Here is a 23,495-nt window from a genome sequence, read left to right as displayed (position 1 = left end):
TAGACCAGGGTGGTCTTGAACTCACAGAGATCCGCCTGCCTCTGCCTCCCGAGTGCTGGATTAAAAGCATGCGCCACTACCACCCAGCCTCTCATATATATTTTTTTAATCTTCCAATCTACATAAAAATATCTGCTTAGGTGTTTGAAAGCTTAATTCTAGCTAAACAGATTAAACGAAATACTGTTCGACTCTGTCTTTTTCAACTTTTTTTTTTAATATCCAGATTTTTCTCAATTTCACGTCCCCCAAAATCTGATTCAGACTAGAGAGATGGATCAGTCTAACTGCATGATCATAAGGATCAGGCTTAGGGTCAACTGATAAGCCAGGCATCCTGAAACATATGTAACCAAGGGACCCAAGACCTCTGTGTATGTACAAACCCAAACATACGCACGCATACACGCACACACACAATGTGCATGGTACCTGTATAAAGATGACTTTAGAACAATTCATAATACAAAGCTCTGTTTGTCTACCATCTACATACAACTGAATCAGAGTCTAGATGCTGGTTGAAGACAGAAAGAGAGTGCCTTGCAAAACACCTATTAACAAGGAGACTGAGAAAGTTCGCTTGTCTAATAGCTATTAGGAACCTAGTATGTAGTAGGCATCATTCTACTTTAAAACAACATTATATTAGAATGGGCAGGGCTAGATAAATAAGAAAATTAAGTAAATCCACTAATTTCAGATAATAAGGAAGGCTATAAAGTACATAAGCTGAGGGGATCCAGCGAAGTCTTTCTGTGGAGGTGACTTTTGGGTAGAGAGTACACTCAGGCCTGGAGAAGGAGACCTGTAGTCCTGTAGGACTAAATGAGACAGGACACTTCATGAGTTATGGCTACTACAGTTTCCGACTGTATCGCATCTGTCTCTAGAAGCCATGGCAAAGGTAGATGAGAAAAGTCCTGAAGCAAAGGACATGATCTGATTTAAGGATCATACGGGACTGGCTTTCTTCTTGGAAAACAAGCTAGACAGGAATCAAAGTGCAAGCTAAATACCCGTTAGGAGCTGCTGCAGAAATCCAACACATGATTGTTACACTATAGACATGATCACAGAAATTAAACAATACTTGCAAATCTGTTTCTCAAACTGACTTTTAATGACATGAAAAGCTGGACAGGACAGTAGGGAAATCTGCTCTAGGAAGAATACAGAGTGCATATATACACAGAGAAACTGCTAGGACAGACTTTATAATTATCTCATGCTCAATACTGAAAGGGACATGAGGGGAACAGTGTAGACCTGTCCTATCTAGATGTCTTAGCAAGATAAAAATAAAAGGATTCTTGACTGGCCAAAAGTCCAATTATGAGACCTGTTCGATCAGGAGATTTCCAATGGTTAAGTTGAAAGGTTCTATCTTATGCTTTATCTCAGACAACATATTAAAAAACATCAGATCAGATGAAAGGAGAAACTATATATATATAAACAAAGTAGTAGAGATAGAAGAAATGACACACATTTGGAAAGTTGATAATATAAAGAACAACGGCAGCAGCAATTCTGACAAAAGCTTAGACCAGATCTAAGTTTACACTGACAGTATCAAAACTACACACAGAGCCAAATACCCACTTGCACTCACACTGACATGTGGACCTGATGTCACTAAGGAGCAGGTCCCTCTGTGTAAAGAAAACCTAGGAGCTCTAGCTGACTGTAGGCTAAATGGGAATCTCAGCCCATAGCCATCACCCAAAGGCCAAAAATCATCCAGTGATATAATGGTGAGCCAGTCTCCAGAATGGCGAAAGCCTTGGCTGTTGCCTTACCATGTTTACTGTCCCTGGAGCAGGTGTTCACTGAGAGCTACACTTAATGGAGGATACTCAGGGAAAAGCTGTGATAAAGAGAGCTCCCAAAAAGTCTGGAAACCATCTAGCACTGGACAGCAGAGACTTGTGAAATTTTCAGTAGTGATTTAAAAAAATAAAAAGGTGAAATACATTTTATCTAAAGCTGTTACCATTTAAATATATAATAAATGAAACAAACCAATGTCATTGTTTTCAAACTACGTATTAAAGCATGTATTTTATACTGAAAGTAACCTCAACTCACAGGTGTGAACAGCAGGAACATGGACGGGGTAGAGTGGATGACAGCTTCCCTCTTGCAACAGGCAGAGAGGAAACTCCACAAGTAGCATATACTGTCTTTGGCGACAGTGAGCTTTCTCTGACTGAAAGGCTGAAGGAGTCCCAGAAGGTCTACATGATTTGGGGGGAGAGGGAGCACGGATAACAGAGTCTCACTATGTACCCCCAAAATAGCCTGGAACTCACTACACAGAACAGGCTGACCTTGAATTCCTAGACTCTGCCTCTCAAGTGCTCAGCATACAGCATACATGATGCTTTAAAAAGCTACACAGAAAGGGATTTATACGGCTGAATAAAAACCTATGATTTTGTAAGAAATAAACACCAAATAATCCCCTTGATCCCTGAAGAGGAGAGTAAATCTGACTGTTAAAGGCAGAAACTCCAAAGAAAAGCAAAGCTCAAAGCCAATCGTACCAGGTAAGAGAAGTAGTGAGAGAATAGGTGGGTGAGGATCGTAAAAGGAACCTACGGGGAAACAAGCTCAGCAGCCTTAACCTCTTCCTGTATGTACACAGAGTAGACTAGGCAGACTGTGTACTCAGGATACCTACTAAAAGCATGTTTGTGACACACTTTCACAGTACACTCAAGTACATAGTACTGTGCATTATGTAATTGGTCTGGTTTTATTTTTGATTCATCAGAAAATACAAACATTCTTCAACTTTAAAAGTAGTACCTCAGTTACCCACACCAGAACTGATAGTTTATGCTAATAAGGTGACGTGGGATAGGGAAACAACCATCTGATTAAATAATTGGAGCTTTTGAGGCCAGCTTGGCCTGGAGAAAAGTGAGGGTCAGACTGAGATCCAACAACCAGGCATACATAATGAAACTTGAACAAAATTTCTGGCTATGGAAACTCACAGAAGCTATTAGGTTGGTATATCTACCACTGTTACAGGAGGGTGGAATGCCCCAATTCCATCTATTTGGGGAACAAAAATTTTTCCCAAGCTCCAACCTATGTGTCTCTTAATTTGGCTGGTCCTGACTAGTAAAAGTGTTATCTTTCAAATAAAATGTTATATGTACATGTTGTTCTAGTCAATTGTCAAGCCAGAATAAGCTATGAAAATGCCTAGGATTTGAGGCAAGCTGGTCAGAGTGCTAACTAATATCTTGGAGCCTGATCTCGCTGGGGCCTAGGACCCTTCCCTGTAGGTTTACACTAATTCATGGCAGTTAGTGTCAGAACTCTTTTGCAGCATTTCAGAAAGCTCACTCTTTCAAAACACACCTGCAAATATCCTTAGTGGTTACCCGACCTTCTCCTTTCTAATAATATGAATATATAACCAATCATGTATATATTTTACACACTGTTCTTAATTCTGTTGAATCAACAAGGGGAAGCAGGCCTTTACATCAAAGTTGGCCTGTAGACATTTAGTTAAGCTGGAAGGCAACTAATGAAAAGAAATCAAATCAAGGGATTAATAAAACACACTGAAGCATTTTACCTTTGCTAAAAAACAAGTCTCTGATTAGCTCAAGGTATGTCATTATAATACAAAGGTTGTAGGGGGAGGAGAAGTCTTGTCATAGAAAAAAAAGTTCTGCCTTGAGTTAGGAATTTAAGGCTTCTAACTCTTTAAAAATTAATTTCCTTTTCATGGACATAGTAATTATATATCTTACTGTCTCAATTATCATAAATATAATAATAACTGTTTGCAGAATGGCACTACATAGCCTGGGGTTATGCCTCAAGTAATGAAAATCCTGTGTCATTTAAACAGACAGGTAAGATGTAAGAGAAGGTATTGGGGGAAGGGCATGCAGTGGGAAAGAGGTGAGAGAAGGGTTAGAACTGAGCTGTGCTGAGGAACATCACATCTCTGAAGACTATGTTCAGAATGAAATGAAATGTTTAAGTCTGGAAAAAAGTTCCCAAAGACTCTCAAGTCCAGTCTGTGATGGATTCATATTCTCCCTCTCTCCCTGCAACCATGTTTTGTTTTTTCAACAAAGGGTTGTACTGACAGGTGTTCTGAAACTTACTCTGTAGACCAGGCTGGCCTCGAGCTCAGAGATCTGCCTTCTCTGCCCCCGAGTGCTGGGATTAAAGGCCTGCACCACTATGCCCAGCCCAGTTATTGTTTCCCAATTCTTCAAGCCTCATTTTCCATGCAAAAAGAATTATGGAAAGTACACAGTGCTGTATACCATATGTGTTCTTCAAATATCAATTATGCTTTGCTGGTGGGAGAGCCTGAGGATGATGGAACTGGAAGAATAAAGGGCCTTCCATTCGGGTACAGATAAGAGCTGCCCTCTCTTCAGACACTAATACTCCAGGCCTTGATGCATACCACTCAAAGGAACTTTTAATAAACAAGTAGGCTACCTATAAGAGACCAGTTTCCGGAACATAATTTCTGTCCACTTGGAAATTACGTCTCATACTGTCACATGACTGCTGTGAGCCAGATTATGCGTAATGGAGATACAAATGAAACTCTCCAATTTTAGCTCCAAATGTCAGAACCATTAACTTGAATAACAGGATGACCTATGCATTCTGTACATAATTTTCTTCAAAAACACTTAAGTCAATAGTCAAAGAAAATGAGGTGTAAAATTAGTAAGGTGTTTAATGTGATTATTGATTAATGACAGGGTTTCTCTGTGTGGCCCTAGCTAACCTGGAATTTGCTGTGTATACCAGGCAGACCACAAACCCAAGAAATCCACCTGTCTCTGTCTCCCGAGTGCTGGGATTAAAGGCGTGCGCCACCACGGCCCAGCTCTTTGGAGTATTTTTGTAGTGTTAACTCGGTTTGTGCCACTATAAATCACATTTTACATTCTGCTTTTAAATAATGATCACTTACCAGTGGGTCTATGGAATATTTATCAATTATTAGTTTCTGTACTAATGCTATGCTTTGTGTGCGTCTCATTTCTACACTATACTAATAATTAATTAATATAAATTTATTTAACAAATGAAGAAACGTCTTGAAATTAAGTAGTAATTCACCTTTTCTAATTATTTTACAAACCAACCATTTCCACACACATTTCTAGTGTAGCTGATTTGGGGCTTGTTTACTCTTAAAATGGGACAGAGTCACATCCACCTTGAGTGTAAGGTGAAACACCTAGCATATCTATCATTCTTTTGGTCCTCAGAACATGGTATCATTAGTAACCTCTTTTTATAGCCAGGACATAGAAAGTGAGAACTAGTTAACCTGCTGGGGTGGAAGCCCAGGTGATGCTTCTCAGAGAGCACCAGATCACAGATGCTGCCACTGTCTGTCTGACGATCACGGTCTCTAGCTGCATTACCAGTAAGTGCTAGCGTTAAAAGCTTCTAGGACAAAAGCTATCCATGGAATCAGTGTAAACTGACAAACATAATAGACCCAGTGATAAATGAAAAACTGTTTATGAACGTTGTGTATTAGGTGAGCCCCTGAAAACTTATAGTTAATTCAATCATATGATTAAAACTGGTAACTCACTAAGTTACCTATGTTACTCAGACCACTAACACACTTACCTCAATCAATTTGTTGGCATGTTCACGGAAAACTTGAGCATACTCCCTAACTTCTTTCTCATTTCCGTTCTTTGCAGCTTCAATCAGGACTAAAAGAGGGACGTTGGTCTCCAGGAAAGAATCTGACACGTGGTCCATGACAGCTTTGCGAAGCTAGTAATAAATTGTATAAATTTGATTTTATTTCTACTAAGAAGTTAAACTGTGATATAATACATCTACGAAAGACAGCCTGCAAAAAGGACCTCAGAGCCCACAGCTCACACCACACAGCACTTCAGCAGCAGAACTTCAGTTTCCCAGACAGTACCTCTTTCTTTCCTTGGAACTTACAAAACTAAATGGGATTATAGCAATGCTCTGGATTGAACTAGTACATAGCTTTGGAATATATGTAATTAGTCTAATTAGTTAAAATTAAATTTAAAAAAAAGGAAAAAGAGCACTGCCTGGTTTATCTATACTATAGGGTTATGGACTATAAATTTTAAATGTTATCTTTCTAATTATTGCTGACACTTGGTTCACCAAAGGCATATCAATTTTTAGTTTTGTTTTATATCTGATATGGACAATAAAATGTCTCTACTAATTCCTGAGAATTGTTCAAATTCTCACCATAACTTGCCTTAATACATTATACTACATATTTATAAAGTCAACTCTAACTTCTTCTAAAACTTTAACACAAAATTTAATTTCAAAATATTAATGAGATTATATATCATTAAAGGAACAGATTTTTAAATTTACTAACATGGAAAACTTAGTATCTCCAACATTACTGTACTTGAGCTAAAAAGACATTTCCACCAGTGGGAACAAACTGACAGTACAGAAACAGAATGGGTGGGCACGTGAGAAACTGGAATCTAGCGTATGGAAGTCAACACAACAAAATCTTCTGAGGTTATTTTCCCAGGTCCCAAGCCATCTGTAATTGGTTTTCCTGCCCATGTATCCTTTTCGCACTGGACCTGGCTTATTCAGTCTACCCCAGAGGGAACAGCACAGTCAACATCCCTCTGAGAATTTTTTAGACATTAAAAAAAAAAAAGCTTATTAGCAATACAACAGAAAAGTCACTTTTCAGAAGACTTACCCTTTCCCTTAATTAAAAATATATTAGAATTTTAATCAAAACTAAAGCTGAGAACTTCTGAAATAAAATTAACACTTAAGGAGAAAAAAAAGCTTACCTGCCTACGCAAGTCCCTTGTCTTCTTGGTCATTTTATCTATTGCAGAGTTAAGTGCATCACTTCTTTCTTTACGTCCAGCCTAAATAAACAGATGCTCATGTGAGTATACATCAAGAAACTTTAATGAAAGTATATAAATATTTAGTGTTGAAGCAACACTGAAATAAAAAAGAAACAATTGAAATAAAAAAGAAAGTAAAAAGTCGGGCAATGGTGGCGCACACCTTTAATCCCAGCACTCGGGAGGCAGAGACAGGCGGATCTCTGTGAGTTCGAGACCAGCCTGGTCTACAGAGCTAGTTCCAGGACCATGGCTGCCCACAGAAGCCAGAAGAGGGCATCAGATCTTCTAGAACTGGAGTTATACAGATGGCTTTCAATCATCATATGGGAGCTGGAAACTAACCAGGATCCTCTGCAAGAGCAGCAAGTGCTCTTAACAGCTTAGCTGTCTCTTCAGCCTGCAACATTGTGGTTTTTGAGACAGGTTCTCTGACTGAATCTGGAACTCATCACTGACTTAGCTAGGCTGGTTAGATTTAGTTCTGCAAACTTCAGCAATTTTTCTGTCTCTATCTCCTCAGTTTTAAGATAATAAAGCGTACCACCGCCGGGCGGTGGTGGCGCACGCCTTTAATCCCAACACTCGGGAGGCAGAGGCAGGCGGATCTCTGTGAGTTCGAGACCAGCCTGGTCTACAGAGCTAGTTCCAGGACAGGCTCCAAAGCCACAGAGAAACCCTGTCTCGAAAAACCAAAAGAAAAAGCGTACCACCACAGCTGGCTTTTTATATGAACTCTGGGAATCAAACTGAGGTCGAGGGTCTTGCGCATACACAGCAAGCAATTTACTTGGGCCATTTCCCAATCTCCAAAACATAAGATGAGGGTTTGGAGAGATGGCTCAATAGTTAAAAGAGCAGTTGCTGTTCCTCTAAAAGACCCAGGTTCAAATCCCAGCACCTACATGGTGGCTCACAACTGTCTGTAATTCTAGTTTCTCACATATTCATGAGGTACACATAAATATGCAGGCAAAACACCCATGACTTTGAGGAAGTTACACAGACACAGGAACATCTGCTTTAAGACACAATGCCACCACACACCATGAATCCTTTTATTCTGCCTTTGCTAAACTACCCTAAAAATCAATTTCTCTCCCTCTTTCCTTCTCCCCCCCCCCCCACTGTAGGAACAAAATGCCTCAGTGAAGAAAGGTCTGTCAGACCAGGCACACTTCTGATCTCAGCACTTGGGAGATAAGAAGGCAGAATAAGTTTCAGGATAGCCAGAACTACACAACGAAACCCTATCGCAAAAATTGAAACAAAACAAAACAAAAAGGGTCAGTTAGCTCAGATGCAGTTACTGACCATTCTAGAATGCGCTGGACAGAGCGCTTAGATCAACATGTTTGTTGGCCTTTAGTCCATGGTTTCAGTACAAAGAGCAAGTCTAGGGTTCCAGTCATCCTCTAAAATGTAACACACCTACACCACTCACAACCTGAACACGTAAGCTTGATAAAATAGCTTATCGAAGTTAAGAGAGATTATGGAGTTAAGAAGAGTATCTGCTGCTCTTGCAAAGAACTCAGGTTCAGCTCCTAGAATCCACATAGTGGATCATAACCATTTGTGTACTTTCAGAGGATCAGACACTCTCTAACTAACCTCAGTGGGCACTGGGTACACACACACATATACACAGAAAATGCTTATACACATAAAACTAAAAACTCAAAAAAATGCTTACTGCTTTATAAAATTGAATTTGTTATTTTAAATTTAAAGTTGCTGTGAATTGCTATCTATAAAATAAAGTAATTCAAACATAAATACAAGGAAAAGCAACCAGGAGGCACAAATGACTATCCCTTATTCAAAATGCCAGGCACCAGAAGTATTTCAGAACTTAAAGTTTTCAGATTAAGGATGTTGAACTTGTGTGCCTTTAATCAGAACAAAGAAACTAAAGGAAGCAATCTTGAGCTCTCAGCTAACTCAAAATGTGTCCCACTGCTGGAGACATTGGGTGTTTGCTTCATTTTGATATGGGTATCTCTGTTTAGCAGTGGCAAAGGGTTACCTCAGAAAACAGTAAGGATTATTTCATGATAAAGCTTCCCTTCAGGAAGCAAATACCAGCTGAGGTGAAGAGAGGCAAAGGTTTCTAGCTGGGTCAGTCTCTAACAGTACAATTCTAGAATTAGGAATTCTCATCCCATCAAAAGAGAAGTTGCTAGACCTTCCTTCTATGGGACAAACTACTATTTATGTAGACAAACCCCCATGCCTACTCCATACACTTAAAATAGGCAGGACTAACCACAATTCTTTCCACAGAGGACTTAGAATGTAAAATCATTCAGAGCAGGCTGGGCATGGTGGTACATGCCTTCAATCTTAGTACTCAGCAGGCAGGCAGTTTTCTGTGAATTCCAGGCCAGTCTGGTCTACATAGTGCGTTTCAGGACATTTAAAGGTATATAATGAGACCTAGCCTCACAATAATTAATAATAGCAACAACAATAATAATTCAGAGCAATACCTAATTCGACAATATGCAGTATCATGGAGTGTTATGACAGGTATTCCTAATGACAAAACACCACGTCATAGTATAAAGGGAAACTGTATAAAGGAAAAAGTCACATACTTCTCTACTCCACCCCCCAATCCCAGTTTTTCGAGACAGGGTGCCTCTGTGTAGCCCTAGTTTTCCTGGAACTAGCTCTCGAACTCACTCCCAAGTGCTGGGATTAAAGGTGTGCATCACCACCACCCAGAAGATATCAACTCCATTCTTAATATGAAAGGGATAAAAAATATAACAGCCACAAAGGCAAAAGCAAAGGTTTTGACATTGTTGGTGGCACCTCAAGGCAAAGTTTGGCCTCTAAATTTCAAAACAAATCTATAAAAATTTACCCAACCTAACCACAAACATCCATCCCTCTGTTGGCAGGGGAAACGTTCCAAGGTAAAGAATCTATAAAGGTCTTAAGTCTTTTCTGCCAGAAGTTTTCACCTTCGTATTATACATACAACCCCTGGAGGAGTCCGACATTTCCATTACTTTGCCAGCTAAGATCACCTAGCCATGCTCCATACTATCAGCTATCTGTATCTGTTCTGGTTCTCCAAATTTGTCATGTTCTCTCTCACCTACCATATTCTAATTTCTATCTTTCCTTGGGATAAGAGCCATCTCCTTCTGGAAACTTCCACTGGTCAACCTCAACTCTAAGTTCCAAGTTTCCTATCCCTTCATAGTGCTCCCGCAGCCTATAGGACTTCCTCTCTCAGTCTTTACAGCAACGGAAACCCTAACATAGGCACAATTAAACAGGTATGTGTGTGTAAAGCTCATTGTCTACCATGAAAGAATAAAAATTTCACCTACATGTCTGTATGTCACTCCAAGTTGGAAAGTAACTCTCTAATCACAAACTCTCACATAGAAGAATGCAAGGAAGTAACTATAACCACCACTTGCTGAATTTCCTTAAAACTATTTTATAGGGAGTGTTGGGTTAATTTCTGCCTCCTCTGCCCTGATGCTAACACCTAAAGAAGTCAGCAGTGGTATATACATAAACACCATCTTTGCCGGGCGATGGTGGCGCACGCCTTTAATCCCAGCACTCGGGAGGCAGAGGCAGGCGGATCTCTGTGAGTTAGAGACCAGCCTGGTCTACAGAGCTAGTTCCAGGACAGGCTCCAAAGCCACAGAGAAACCCTGTCTCGAAAAAAAAAAAAAAAAAAAAAAAAGAGTTTAAGAGGAAGGGAACACATTCCCTTCAGTTTTTACATACAACTCATTCCTAAGCATGGCTGACCTAATCCAACTAACTCACATGTTTTTCCGACCCAAACAACTAAAGCAGTTAGTAAGAATTAAACAGCTTCTGCACTAGAAAGGTTATTTTTCATCAGAATGTGGCTGACTTCAGGAAGACACTAACAACATCATAAGGCTTCCTTTCAACTAATAATGGTGCCTTGCAACTTTTAGGGCCAAGCTCCTGGTGAACAGTATTTCTGAAACCTAGGCTCTCAGACTCAGTAGGATCTGATTAAAATGTATCTACAGAAAAATCAACAAGTAATAACACTTCAATCTCATTTACACAAAGACCAAGATTATTAAACACTAGAGTAGAGGAAGGATCAACACCAGAGTCAACATCACAGTGGTATACATAATTGTGATGCAAAGCTCATTCCTGAGAATGTGAGTAACTTCAGCTTGGCCAGTAGAACTGCAGTGCATCCCATCTGACAGTGTCTACACAACTGTTCCTTTACCAGTGTCAGATGTGCCATGAAAACTTTATTGACCCCTCAAAGTACTGCTGCCACCTTCTCTCTCATGCTATCTAGGCCTTCGCTACCTTCACAAAGTCTTACACTTCTAAATCCACATTGGGGTCACTTGTAGAAAAGCTTAAAATTATATATTTGCATTACTAGAGTTTCCATAAAACCTTTACACATGACCCCAAGGAAGAGAAAGAGGATTCTAGTCATTACCACAGTAGCCCTACTCCAGTAGGAAAATTCTCCTCTTTACATAATGACTTCTTAGAATTCACCAGTGGAATGCAATCCTCAGAAGACCACAGGCCAGTCGTGTGCTTATTTCATGGACAGCATCAATACTTTTGAGATTTCTACTCTCAGGTTTGAAACAGGACTCACTAAGGGTAAGTAGTAATGGTATGGGGAAAACTAAGTTCATATAGCCACATCAGCATGACAAGATAAGTAAATGGCAATCCTTAAGTCTGGCCTGCAACATGTCCCTGATTCATGCTAGACACATCTTATGCATTTATATAACACGAACCATAAACATTCATGTCTGAAAAGTTATCTAACAGAAAAAGCTAGAGTTATCAAGCAAAAAACAACCAACAAAATCCTATTCCAATATAAACGCCCTTTCATATTCATAAGGGGAATTCAACAAGAGCTGCTATGAGATTCAAAATTTTGGTGTTACAACACCCCAATCTCAGTAGCAACTGTGGCTTTCAGTTAAGGAACAGGTGAGATGTTGAAGCAGAAATTCTGAAGACTGTGTCAGAATCCAGGCCCACTACAAAACTTGTTCGAAATTGCTAACATCTGGGTCACCTGTATAAAAATGATGGTGTCAATCTGCTCCTCTCTTCTGGTAGGACATTCAAAGATCAACTCAGCACTGTTTTCCAATCAGGGTGGTAATAAAGTACTGTTATATAATACACAGAAAAGAATTATTCCCTTGAAATTCTGAATGGAGGAAAAAAGCCAAAACGATTTATTTCTTTTTGGAAGCTACCCTCTTTTTTCTGGCTTTATAATGTTAAGTTCTTAATGACAATAAAACTAAGCCCACTCAGTTTAGCAACACAGTCATACTTCGCTTTTTACCAAGCATGACAACAAGGCAATTGAACAGCTTTGCAAACTACCAGAGCAGAGGCGTACCTTGCATAGGCTGGCATTAAATCCACACTTCATAAATCAATCGTGCCCATTTAGATGATCTCTATGCAGAATCAGCAGTCTAACACTAGCTCTCACACGCATTAGAAATTATCACTCTGCTAGTCCAACTCACTGTTCAGATGGTCTTCTTGAATGCAGCATTTATTACAACCTCATTGTTGCTTCCTACACTGAAGGAATACCAAATTCTTAAGTCGGGAGTTCTTCTTTCTCAATTTATTGTAAACAGGGGGTCTTGTAACGACCCTGACACTGTTACAAAGCACAGTGCTTTTTAACAGTAAAGCTTCTGGAAAACCCAAACAAAAGACACGTCACCCGGTGACGTCAGCCTATATACAGTTCTGTGTGGTCGCAGCACATAAGCAAATCCATTCTTGTGCCGTTTCTCGGAAAAGCTTTTCAGTAAATGCACTCATGCTGCTCCAGAAGCTCTTCTCCGCGACAAGCCGCCCATCTGCCATCAACAAGTTAAGACCGACAGAACTAACAGCTGCGGTAAGGAAAGCCTGAAGCTCCGATGATCAGCAGTAATCAGAGGAGGAGGAAATTATTAACTGATAATCAAAGCTGATTTAGGGGATCAGAGCACCACAGAAAATGAAACCGATGCTATCTAGAGGAATATCCTAAGGAAAAACCAATTCACCCTGGCAGATTTGAATTTTACTTGGAAATCCTGGGACACAGAAAACAGGAAACCGGTTAAAGGCTCCTGCATGTTAGAGCCTTTTACAGACTCACTGCGTTGAGTCTGACAACCTCGACTGAATGCAGCCTCCAATGTGCTCAGAAGAATGGGTAAGTCCATGCATTTTTATGGCATTTCTTTTACAATCAAAGAGGATTCACGCTTTTATAAACTAAGCCGGTGAATTCCCATTTTATGATGCAAATCACTTGTTTTCGGATTTTAAAATTTATGTAAAGGCATATAACACTAAGGAAAGGAACATGTTTTAATCTCTTTTATACATGGTTTAAGTTTTGTGTTCCAGTATACGAGGTTAATTTTTCTGCAGTAAAAGAAAAATGTTCCATGCAGTGAAATCTTTCATTATGATGTTACATTGTTGTTGTTTTCAACAGCCCCTGTGTTCTGCTGAAACATATCCTATCTTCTTGTTTTCCTTAAATTATATTCTGCAGGCTTACATTTCAAGTGGCCATTAGGGGCCCCTATGCTGGCAGCAATATATGCAATGAGTGTGGTTTTAAAAATGCTGCCTGCCCTGGGTATGGCGTGTCCACCCAAATGCCGCTGTGAGAAGCTGCTATTCTACTGCGACTCTCAGGGCTTCCATTCAGTGCCAAACGCCACAGACAAGGGTTCTCTGGGCCTGTCCCTGAGGCACAATCACATCACAGCGCTTGAAAGAGATCAATTTGCCAGCTTCAGTCAACTCACCTGGCTCCACTTAGATCACAATCAAATTTCAACTGTAAAAGAAGATGCTTTCCAAGGACTATATAAACTTAAGGAGTTAATCTTAAGTTCCAACAAAATATTTTACTTGCCAAACACAACTTTTACCCAACTGATTAACCTGCAAAATTTGGACCTGTCTTTTAATCAGCTGTCATCTCTGCATCCTGAGCTCTTCTATGGCCTTCGGAAGCTGCAGACATTGCATTTGCGTTCCAACTCCCTGCGGACTATCCCAGTACGCCTGTTCTGGGACTGTCGTAGTCTAGAGTTTCTGGATTTGAGCACAAACCGTTTGCGAAGTTTGGCTCGCAATGGATTTGCAGGATTAATCAAACTGAGAGAGCTTCACCTAGAGCACAACCAGCTGACAAAGATTAATTTTGCTCATTTCCTCCGGCTAAGCAGTCTGCACACACTCTTCTTACAATGGAACAAAATCAGCAACTTGACGTGTGGGATGGAATGGACCTGGAGCACTTTAGAAAAGCTAGATCTAACTGGAAATGAAATCAAAGCCATCGACTTAACGGTATTTGAAACCATGCCTAATCTTAAAATACTCCTCCTGGATAACAACAAGTTAAACAGTCTCGATTCCAAAATCTTAAACTCCCTGAGATCCCTCACAACCGTTGGCCTCTCTGGCAATCTGTGGGAATGCAGCCCCCGAGTGTGTGCTCTCGCCTCCTGGCTGGGCAGTTTCCAAGGTCGGTGGGAGCATTCCATCCTATGCCACAGCCCTGACCACACCCAGGGAGAGGATATTCTAGACGCAGTCCACGGGTTTCAGCTCTGCTGGAATTTATCAACCACTGTCACTGCCATGGCTACAACTTACAGAGATCCAACCACTGAATATACAAAAAGAATCAGCTCATCAAGTTACCATGTAGGAGACAAAGAAATTCCAACTACTGCAGGCATAGCAGTTACTACAGAGGAACACTTTTCCGAACCAGACAATGCCATCTTCACTCAGCGAGTAATTACGGGAACAATGGCTTTATTGTTTTCTTTCTTTTTTATTATTTTTATAGTGTTCATTTCCAGGAAGTGCTGCCCTCCCACTTTAAGAAGAATTAGACAGTGCTCAATGATTCAGAACCACAGGCAGCTCCGATCCCAAACACGACTCCATATGTCAAACATGTCAGACCAAGGACCGTATAATGAGTATGAACCCACCCATGAAGGACCTTTCATCATCATTAATGGTTATGGACAGTGCAAGTGTCAGCAGCTGCCATACAAAGAATGTGAAGTATAATATCTACTCAGCATCAAAAATCACATCAGATAAGTAACCTATTTTACATTGTAGGGGCTAAATACATATCTAATTTTTACCAATTGTGACATTAAGCCTAATTTTCCAAATCAAGTGGAGACTTGAGTTTTTGAAGTGTTGAAGTATTTTTAATTTTTTTAATGAAAACATATTTTAAGTGTTATATGAAGCAATGCTCATATTAATTTGCACTCTTGTTGGAAAATCTAAATGCTTAATTCAATATAAAACATTTCATGTATGTAATTATATACTATTGTATGTAAACATTTACACTAAGGTCTCCTCCATGTTATTTTTTTTCTACTGGAAACAGTTCCGAAAGAAGCTACTAAACAAAAATAGATAGGGATGAAAACCTGTTTGATTATTATGTTCCATCCCATGGACCACAACTGGCTTCCTGCTTAAAAGGAGACAGCAAAAGTTCTCTTGTAAGATAAAGTGGTATTTACTCAAACTATAATTTACTGCCAGTATGAGAAGTAGACTTACATGTGTGTTTAAGACTGGTAAATATTAAACATTATTCTTTCAGAGTTTGGCCTGGTTTAATAGACATTATCTAAGTTACATCATGAAACCAGCACCTTTTACATAACTCTAATAAAACCGGGTGACTCTTTAATTTTCAACAATAAATCCAAGCAATTATTTTAAAAGGTCTCATTATAATAAATCAATACTAAATAATTACACTGACTTCTTATACAACTCTAGTTTGACTTATAATGGACATGCTGATTTTTGTGGCATTTAGACTATTATTTTAAACTAGTATTAAATTATCATTTTACTAATTAACTTACTAAATCCTAAACTTATGTAAAAACCTGCAGTTTGGAAAGAGAAAAATTGAGGCAACTTAACAATCCTGATATACTCCATCCGGTTTGAAAAGAAAGCAACTCTCATGATTAAAAGATGCCTTGACAAACTGTTTAAGCTTCTTCCTTCTGTCTTTTTCTGATCTTTAAACCTCAAAGACCCAAATTAAAAATAATTGGGTACTAAAGATGCCTAGCGCTGATTCTTGTTACATTATAAAGAAACAATGAAAAATTAATTTCAAAATATGATGTTAAAGTTTGACCTTTAATAAAGATACACATTTATATTGTCAGCTCCTTTTGAGACAGAACTAACCTATTTCCGAGGCAAGTCCTAAGGCAGAACTCTTGATACAGGCCCTGCAGCCATACATACAACAGTAAGTGAAGGCAGAAGCCCGACTCTCAGGTTAGTGGAAGCTATGAAGCAGCAAACATTATTGTACAATTTGCACCAAATAAGCGATGCTCAGGGACCTGTATGATACAGAAGTAGGCTCTTTGGTGTAAATACGGATGTTCTCGTCATAATAACAAATGACAATGATGCCACATTTTTTTCATGAAGGAAAGAATCACAAATGTTCAATTATGACTTCTTTAAAGCAAGTGATGGCATACTGAGGATTTAGACTCAAGATACCAATTCATGTAGAATTTTTCTACAAAGAAGGCTCCACATATAGGAGAATATTGAAATTAAAGCACCAATTTGATTTCAGGGAAAAAAAACAAGCATTTGTATGTGGAAAAAAAATGTATAAATTCTTAAAGAAAGGCACTAACATAAAAAAGGGAGGCATCCTTTCCTTAACATGGATGTTTATCACTACATTCTTCACTCAAAGCTTTTTTCCTCCCCAAGATTGAAATGTTACTACAGACCTAGATTCAATCACAATTTTCCTCTTTTAGCACAGAAAAAACCACCCACATTTCAAATCTCTTAGCAAAAAGCAGACAATATTCAGGTTACAGTGAAAATATGTGTTCTTTATGTATTTAAGGTGGGTAGATTAGTTTGGCAAAGCCTCAGAGCAGTTCAATTCAGTTGATCTTGAGTGGCAAGCATTTCATCTCCTGATAACCCAGACGCTGGGCTTGTCTGAGCCAAGACAGATGCTGGTTTTCAGGCACAGAGCACAGCACACTGCTTCCCCACCGAGGTGGGGAAGAATTTACCAACTTGTATGATGGCGACCACTGCCATTTGTCAGGTGATAGGAAGCTTGTACACAGCAACAGCTTTGAGCATACAAGACTCCATTGGCCCTAAAGGATAACTGTTTTTTCCTCATTTCAAATGATAACCAAAATCAATTCAAACTGTGAGTTAAAAAATAAGCAATATAACTAGGAACTCCAACTGACCCTAAAGAACATAGTTAATGAAGTATATGCAGCAGAGCAAACCATTCAGCACCTGAGAGCAGTGCCAAAGACGCCGAGGCACACACTGTTCATTTGTTTGTTTTTCCTTCCATGGTTTTGGTAATGGTAATGCCAACCAGGTATTTTCCTTTCTTACTTAAAGCACAAATTGCCATTTCTAATTGCCTCAGAAAGCAGGGTTCCATTTAGTTAAGGATTTGTACTGCAGTATCTGTGCTACAAACTGGCCAGAGAAGAACTGCCTCACAGTAAAACCATTCATAGTTCCTAAGTCAAAAATGTGAGGGCTTTCGGGTGGGGTTTTATTCTCTTAAGCATTATCGACACACCTTTCCCTCTCCTCAATTTTAAGAGTTAGTGTAAAATGATCATCGCGAATCAGAAAAATGAAATATCTACCTAGGAACTAAGAACTAGTTTGCAACCACGCTGACTCATTTCTGTAGCCTACAGGAAATTCGAGCTTACCTTTCTGAAAAGAAAGTGAGCTGTAAGTCTGAAAATCCATTCAAAACTCATAATACGTACTGCCAGCATCAAAAAGCAGACACTAATTTTTAAGCCAAATAATTGTATTATCACATATAATTTCTTAATGAGTCTAAGTTAATTTCTGTACCAATTCAATGAATGGAATTGACTGAACTTCCTAATTCTACTCACTAATTATTAAAGTCCATCTGCTTATTACAATGCTAGTCACTAAAGCTAGACCCCATCTTCCCAATAAAAGCCAGCTCTATGTAGCACTGGTCTGAATTCTAAAATATGAAATAGTCTTATTATTTTCTTGAGTCACACTTCCCACACATAGCTGTGTAGGGGAGTGGGGCTATAAATTCTCTCTCTCTCTCTCTCTCTCTCTCTCTCTCTCTCTCTCTCTCTCTCTCTAATAGGTACTTTTAAAGAATATTTTAACAACAAGCTTACATGATAATTTTCCTAATACAGCAATTCAGGGACAGCACTATTTCAAGTCTGTTTGGAACAAATTTTTCATAGCTTCTCATAAAGTGCTTGAACCAGAAAAGATTTTTTTTTTAAAAAAAGACAACATGGGCCATCTATAGATAATAAGTACTTCTTTAGCTAACCTGGAGCAAACTCACAGCGCTTGAAAAACCAGAAAATGACCACAGATGCTTTCTTATTCTACTATTGTAAACATCTGGAAACGTCTCCAACTCCTTCAACTAACCTTTTCTTCCCTTGAGTTTTTAAAATCAGTATGCTACATGGAATCTATGAACACTGAGACTGGAAACTCAAAGTACAGTCCAAATATATTTGTTCAATTACTTTCAAGAGCCATGGGGGGTGGGGTGTTGGGGGATAGGAAGAAAATACTATCATACAAGGAATCGGGTTGGGAAAACCATAATACAGTGTACAGGAAAGTTTTGTTATTAAAATTGTGTATACTGTAAAAAAACAAATGTCTCTTTTGTTTCTGATTTTCCCCTGAAATCTGCAAGTGCTGACAGGAAAACTTGAATAGGTATTTAAGAGAGAAGTAAGATGAACAACTGTTCTGTACCAAGCTGTTTCTCAGTGTCGATGTGTCTGCAGGGTAGCTAATCATTACCTGTCTTTTTTCACAGAGGCAAAATCTGGTTAAGCAATGGGGCGGTAGGGGAGGTGGAATATGACAACATACAACAAACCACTCTAAAAGCTGCCACTCAATAACCAGTTGTCACAGCCTTAACAAATGGATACAGAGTAGGGCTCATAAGCCCTGGGGTTGGTTGCTTCTCTCAATTCTCCTGGTACAACAGACAGGAGAAACTGATCTTCCTGGTGACTAAGGCAAAAATCAAAAACAACAGCTCTCATCTGGTAAAGAAGAGGCTTTAGCCAGGTGTAGTGGTAAACCCAGCATTCTGTACGTAGAAGTAAAAGAATTACAAATTGGAGCCCAGCCTGGGTAACAGAGCACGATCTTATCTCAAAGAGCTAGTTCTAGGACAGGCTCCAAAGCTATAGAGAAACTCTGTCTCAGAAAGCAAAAAAACCAAAACAAAAAACAACCCCCCCCCAAAAAAAAACCCAAAACAAACAAAAAAACCAAAACAAAAACACTGCTTTATTTAGAGGAGAGCGTTACACACAAAATTCTGAAAAAAATGGAGTCAGATGTGGAAACAGTAAGAAAAAACGTCAGATGGAACCACTAAGGAAGACTTAGAAAATCAGCAGACCTGCTCGTCATGTCAGTTCTTGATAAGCAGCCCACTGGTTCATGCTACATGCTTTGTGATCAGCCAAGGCTGGAACCCAAAAGGCCTACAAAATGAGTAAGTAATTTATTTCTTCCTTGCCACATCTTATACTATGCATTTCCCGCACATATACAGGACACCCAGTAAATAGCTAAATAAATTCACACTTCTTCTATCTCTGACTATGAGTCTGTAAGATAACTAATTTCCAAAGAAAGAACAGGTTTAAATAGATAAAGCAATCACCAAATTGACCAGCAGAGGGCATCATCCCCTAAAGCTGGAGTGGCAAGATGGCTGTAAGCCGCCATGTAGGTGCTGGGAACTGATACAAGGTCCTCTACAAGGGCAGCAAGTGTTCTTAACCCCAAAACCATCTTTCCAACACTTATTGTTTTCTCTTTATTAAATAATTTTTTATATGTGTGAGCCTGCAAGTATGTCTGTGTACCACATGCATAGAGTGCCCAAAGAGGGCAGAAGAGGGTACTGGATCCCTCTGGAGGTAGAGTTACAGAAAGCTGTGAATCACAACATGGACACTGGAAATCAAACTCAGGCCCTCTAGAAGAACAGCTGGTGATCTTAACTGTTGAGCCATCTTTCCTGTCCCTATTTGTTAGTTTTTGTGGTTTTTGTTTCTTTTTTTTTTAATATTTATTTATTTACTCATTATGTATACAGTGTTCTGTCTGCCTGTATTCCTGCAGGCCAGAAGAGGGCACCAGACCTCATCACAGATGGTTGTGAGCCACCATGTGGTTGCTGGGAATTGAACTCAGGACCTTTGGAAGAGCAGGCAATACTCTTAACCGCTGAGCCATCTCTCAAGCCCCTTTTGTTTCTTTTTTATGTGTTTGTTTGTTTGTTTTGGCCTTTAGAGACAGGGTTTCTCTGTGTAGCCCCAGCTGTCCTGGAATTTGCTTTGTAGACCAGGCTGGCATCAAACTCAGAGCTCCATCTACCCCTGCCTCTGGAGTGCTGAGATTAAAGACGTGCTGTCCCTCACAGCTCTCTGTTTGTAAATCAGGGTGGCCTCCAGTCTGACCTATCTACTAACTGGTGGATTACAGGGATGAACCACCACAGCCAGCCCTACATCACCTCTCAATGGTGATTATTCATTTCCACTCTAAAACTACTTCCTGAAAAGACACAGTCTCTTAAGACAGTTCCGTATTTCCAGCTTTTCCAACTCTCATAAGGATATCCTCACACAGAAAGGCAGAACAAGTATCTTTGTAAAACATGTGCTGGGGACAGAGGAAAAGGTCTAGCTTTAGTCCTTTCTTCCTAGTAAACCTACTAGGTTTCCATATATTTACCATGTACTTTTATAATATTTCCAAAATAAAGTTTCAAATTTTTAGAGCATAGCTTCTAACTCTCTCCAATGTGATATAAATACTAAATATGAACGTGCAGTACAGTTTAATGGCAACTTACTGATTTTGTTCCTTCTCTATTTCTACGAAAGAACCCTGTTACAAGGTTTAAGGCATTACTTTTATATATAAGACATTAATGGCTACACTTTTAGAAAACTCAGTGGAGGGGCTGGAGAGATGGATCAGTAGTTAAGAGCATTCCCTGCTCTTCCAAAGGTCCTGATTTCAATTCCTGGCAACCACATGGTGGCTCACAACCATCTGTAATGAAGTCTGGTGCCCTCTTCTGGCCTTCAGGCATACACACAGAAAGAATATTGTATACATAAAAAAAATAAATAAATATTAAAAATAAATAAAAATAAAACTCAGTAGAACTGCTGATTTTGTTAAAAAAAAAATATGGGAGCCGCAGCGATGGCTCAGTAGTTAAAAACAATGACTGCTCTTCCAGAGGAAAAATAAATGAAATTTATGCTCTGCCAATGCTGAGGCATGGGCAGTCCATATATGATGGTGATTCTGTTGAATGTGTCCATATTGGGTTTCATGGTCTAAGTTGATGAGGATGACTGACCAGGTTGCTTCCTCAAGAGAGCCCCAGATCTCATTATAGATGGCTGTGAGCCACCATGTCATTGCTCAGAAGTGAATTCAAGACTTTTGGAAGAGCAGGCAGTGTTCTTAACTGTTGAGCCATCTCTCCAGCCCTACTCTTCCAGAGGACTGAAATTCCCAGCACCAACACTGCAGCTCACAACCATCTGTAACTCCAAGAGAATCCAATGTCCTTTTCTGATCTCCACAAACACTACACACACGGTACAGACATAGTTGCGGGCAAAACACCCATACACATATAATAAAATTATGTGATGTGGTTGCCAGTATAAATTTTAATAAAAGCCTCAAGTCTTTATCTACCTCCCAACTGTTGTTCCTAATTTCTGGACTGGCTTTCTTGTCTGCGGGGTTAAGGGGTAAAGACAGGTACACAGGAAAGGAGACACAGACACGCGGAGGTCCCACGTGGGTACACTTTTAATGGGGGAGGGGTAACGGCGGGCAGGTACAGGTGTGCAGACACAACAGGAGAGGCAGGAAAAAGGGGAAAAGAGGATCGGGTCGTAGCGACCCTCGCCTTTTAACGAGGAATGCAAAGGCTTCTGGGAAATGTGTCCTGAGCTTGCCTGCGCTGGCATCCGTAGTCCAGGGGAATGCTGGGAGTTGTAGTTCCGCAAAGGAACAACACCAACTAAATAACAGAAATTCAGACTGGAAAATTACATCTCACATATTATACTTCACAATAGCCGCCAAGTTTCAGGATTTAAAGCCACTTTATTCCTTACTGAAATTTAACTCTGTTGTCTCTAGTTATCTCCATTATCAAATGCTTCCTTTTTCTTTACAAAGTATATATTCAAAAGTCATTGTAATTGTAGTGGTTCTTTAACAAGTCAAATAAGAAGTTTCTTTCCACATTTTTATTAAAATCGGGACTAGCTCCCAACTCTAATATCTCTACTTAGGCAAAATAAAAATTATCTGATGGCTATACATTAAAAATCTACTCTAATTTAAATTTAATCAACCCAAATGAGGCCCACCTAACAGAAATCAATTCTTGTTGTTTTCCCCAGCTTTCAGAACTAGGTAAGCGATGCTTTGTGCCCTGTCATGTAGTAACAGAATATTACTGTACAACATTGAAGTATATAAAGCCTCAATACCTCCAGGTAATGACAAGCAACTTAGTATGAGTAACAGTGGTACTCAACCTTCTAATGCTGTGACCCTTTAATACAGCTCCTCATGCTGTGGTGACACCAACAAGTATTTTCATTGCTATTTCATAACATAATTTTGCTACTGTTATGAATCATAATGTAGTATCTGTGCTTTCCAATGCTCTTAGGTGACTCCTGTGAGTGGCATTTGACCTACAAAGGGGTCACAACCCACAGGCTGAGAATCACTGCTCTAAGGTCTAACTAAACCCTCTTCCTCCGAATCAAAATAACTCAACAAAGAGCAATTTAGAAAAGGGAGGCAGGACCTTCTAGTTTAGTCCAGTATGATTAGATTTTCTTTCACTTACTATTCAAGGGATTCTAATGGTTAATTTCAGCTTCTTATATCTACAATGGTATATGTAGGTAGGAAACACAGGAGCTGGATACCCTGCCCTGCCTAGTTCATGCATCTAGGTTAAAAGACTAGAGACTAGTCTTTGTGTGGACCAGTTTTGCCCTTTACATTCTGAACCCCAACATCAGGTTCTTTTGCATGTGTCTGTTTTGTTTTTCTCTGAAATGGACAGTACTTGTAAATGATCGTAAGTGAGTCTCAAAGCTATGATATCAATAAAAATACACTACCAATACTAAGGGAAAATCACTGAAAAGAGTATGCCATATAGAGTATTTCTTACTCTTATGCAGAATGACATTATTATATAAGTCATTTATTTTCCTTTTTAGTGAACAGTAGTACTACAGAGAATAAGGAAAACTATGCATTGAAAAAATGAGAAAGAAAAGAAAAAAGCCAAAGAGAAAGAAGTAAAAAAATGATGGAGACTTAATAGCACTT

The 23,495-nt window shown here is 39.3% G+C and overlaps 2 protein-coding genes across 4 annotated transcripts in view; one reads left to right on the top strand and one right to left on the bottom strand.

The window, feature by feature from the left end:
- Ctnna1 (catenin alpha 1) overlaps positions 1-23,495 on the bottom strand; it is a 124,198-nt gene that overhangs the window by 25,663 nt on the left and 75,040 nt on the right. The window contains exons 1-3 of one of the 3 annotated variants that reach the window (XM_013349499.2): positions 12,464-12,630; positions 6,849-6,929; positions 5,650-5,802 (exon numbers count right to left, since the gene is read on the bottom strand). In XM_013349499.2, coding sequence (XP_013204953.1) covers positions 5,650-5,802; positions 6,849-6,881 — 186 coding nt within the window. In that variant the 5' untranslated portion in view covers positions 6,882-6,929; positions 12,464-12,630. Of the gene's footprint in view, positions 1-5,649; positions 5,803-6,848; positions 6,930-12,330; positions 12,631-23,495 lie in introns of those variants that run through there. The other 2 variants (XM_013349498.2, XM_005355929.3) reach the window with 2 other exon arrangements.
- Positions 12,714-18,722, top strand: Lrrtm2 (leucine rich repeat transmembrane neuronal 2). The gene is made up of 2 exons (XM_005355928.3): positions 12,714-13,152; positions 13,501-18,722. The coding sequence occupies exons 1-2, from the start codon at positions 13,149-13,151 to the stop codon at positions 15,045-15,047; spliced, it is 1,551 nt and encodes a 516-aa protein (XP_005355985.1). The 5' UTR covers positions 12,714-13,148; the 3' UTR covers positions 15,048-18,722.

Source organism: Microtus ochrogaster, chromosome 18 (genome assembly GCF_000317375.1).
Source record: "Microtus ochrogaster isolate Prairie Vole_2 chromosome 18, MicOch1.0, whole genome shotgun sequence".
NCBI lineage: Eukaryota > Metazoa > Chordata > Mammalia > Rodentia > Cricetidae > Microtus > Microtus ochrogaster.
Note: the sequence above shows the minus strand (reverse complement) of the source record. Positions and strands in the feature narration are given on the sequence as shown.